Source organism: Nestor notabilis, unplaced genomic scaffold (assembly GCF_000696875.1).
Source record: "Nestor notabilis isolate BGI_N333 unplaced genomic scaffold, ASM69687v1 scaffold10229, whole genome shotgun sequence".
Lineage (NCBI taxonomy): Eukaryota > Metazoa > Chordata > Aves > Psittaciformes > Psittacidae > Nestor > Nestor notabilis.
Window position 1 is genome coordinate 5,323 of NW_009942419.1, and position 923 is coordinate 6,245.

Below are 923 nucleotides of genomic sequence, written 5' to 3' on the forward strand. Positions count from 1 at the left end.
CAACCACAACGGGAATCGCAGGTGACTGACGGGGAAGGCCGGGATGGCACTGCAGGCTGTGCACAGAGGGAGCAGAGGTTAAACTCCTGGCCAGCCTGCTGAAGGAAGCTCTGGGGAGCCTTCTGTCTAGGTGAAGAGGAGTAAAATTATTGTGGGGCTTTAAGGCAGTTGTTAACTGTTGGAAGGATTGGATTTGCTTTCTAAATGATGATGGATTGTAGCCAGGGATACTGCTCCTGGGAGCGTCACATGTCACCTGTAAGAAACCTGAATCTCTTCTAAGGGCTTTTGAAACTCTCAGATAATTGTGAACTTGGTTCAGTTATTCTAACTCCCAGTTCAACCTCTTCTCTGGCTGTGGCCATGACTGTTAGCTGAAAGCCAAGTGCAGGGTTTCGTGCTCTGTAAAGGTGAATTTAGGCTGCTGACATGGTTTTGGGATGCTCAATAATGGGATCATCCTCATGTGTTTGATCCCTTTGGACAGGATCCGTGACATCCGGCTCTTCATAGTAGATGCCCGGCCAGCGATGGCTGCCACCAGCTTCATTCTCATGACCACCTTCCCCAACAAAGAGCTGACTGACGAGAACCAAACCCTGAAGGAAGCCAACCTGCTCAACGCTGTCATCGTGCAGCGGTTGACATAAGGACCCCGCCGTGCCGCGCAGGCTCGCACCTACTCGTAGCTCTGGGTTCTTAGGTCTTGGTTGGACTTTTTTTTCCTCTTTAGTTGCATTTCCCATGGGGGTTTTTTTGTTGGTTTGGTTTTTGTTTTTTTTTTTTGTGATGATGATCAGTGGACTTGAAAATAAAGAAATGAAATGAATCCATTTTTGCAAGGAGCTGCAGCCTCTCGTGCCACAGGTTCTCCTGGGAGAGCTGAGTTGAGTTACCTTTGTGGATTGTGTTACTGCCTCTTG

The 923-nt window shown here is 48.5% G+C and overlaps 1 protein-coding gene across 1 annotated transcript in view; it reads left to right on the forward strand.

Annotated features, from left to right (window-relative positions):
• NSFL1C (NSFL1 (p97) cofactor (p47)) overlaps window positions 1–650 on the forward strand; it is a gene marked incomplete at its 5' end in the record, with an annotated part of 5,580 nt that extends 4,930 nt beyond the window's left edge. Inside the window, 2 exons of the mRNA XM_010021404.1 lie at window positions 1–21; window positions 488–650. The exon at window positions 1–21 is cut by the window's left edge and continues 162 nt beyond it. Coding sequence (XP_010019706.1) covers window positions 1–21; window positions 488–650 — 184 coding nt within the window. The remainder of the gene's footprint in view (window positions 22–487) is intronic.
• Between the last annotated feature and the right edge of the window lie 273 nt (window positions 651–923).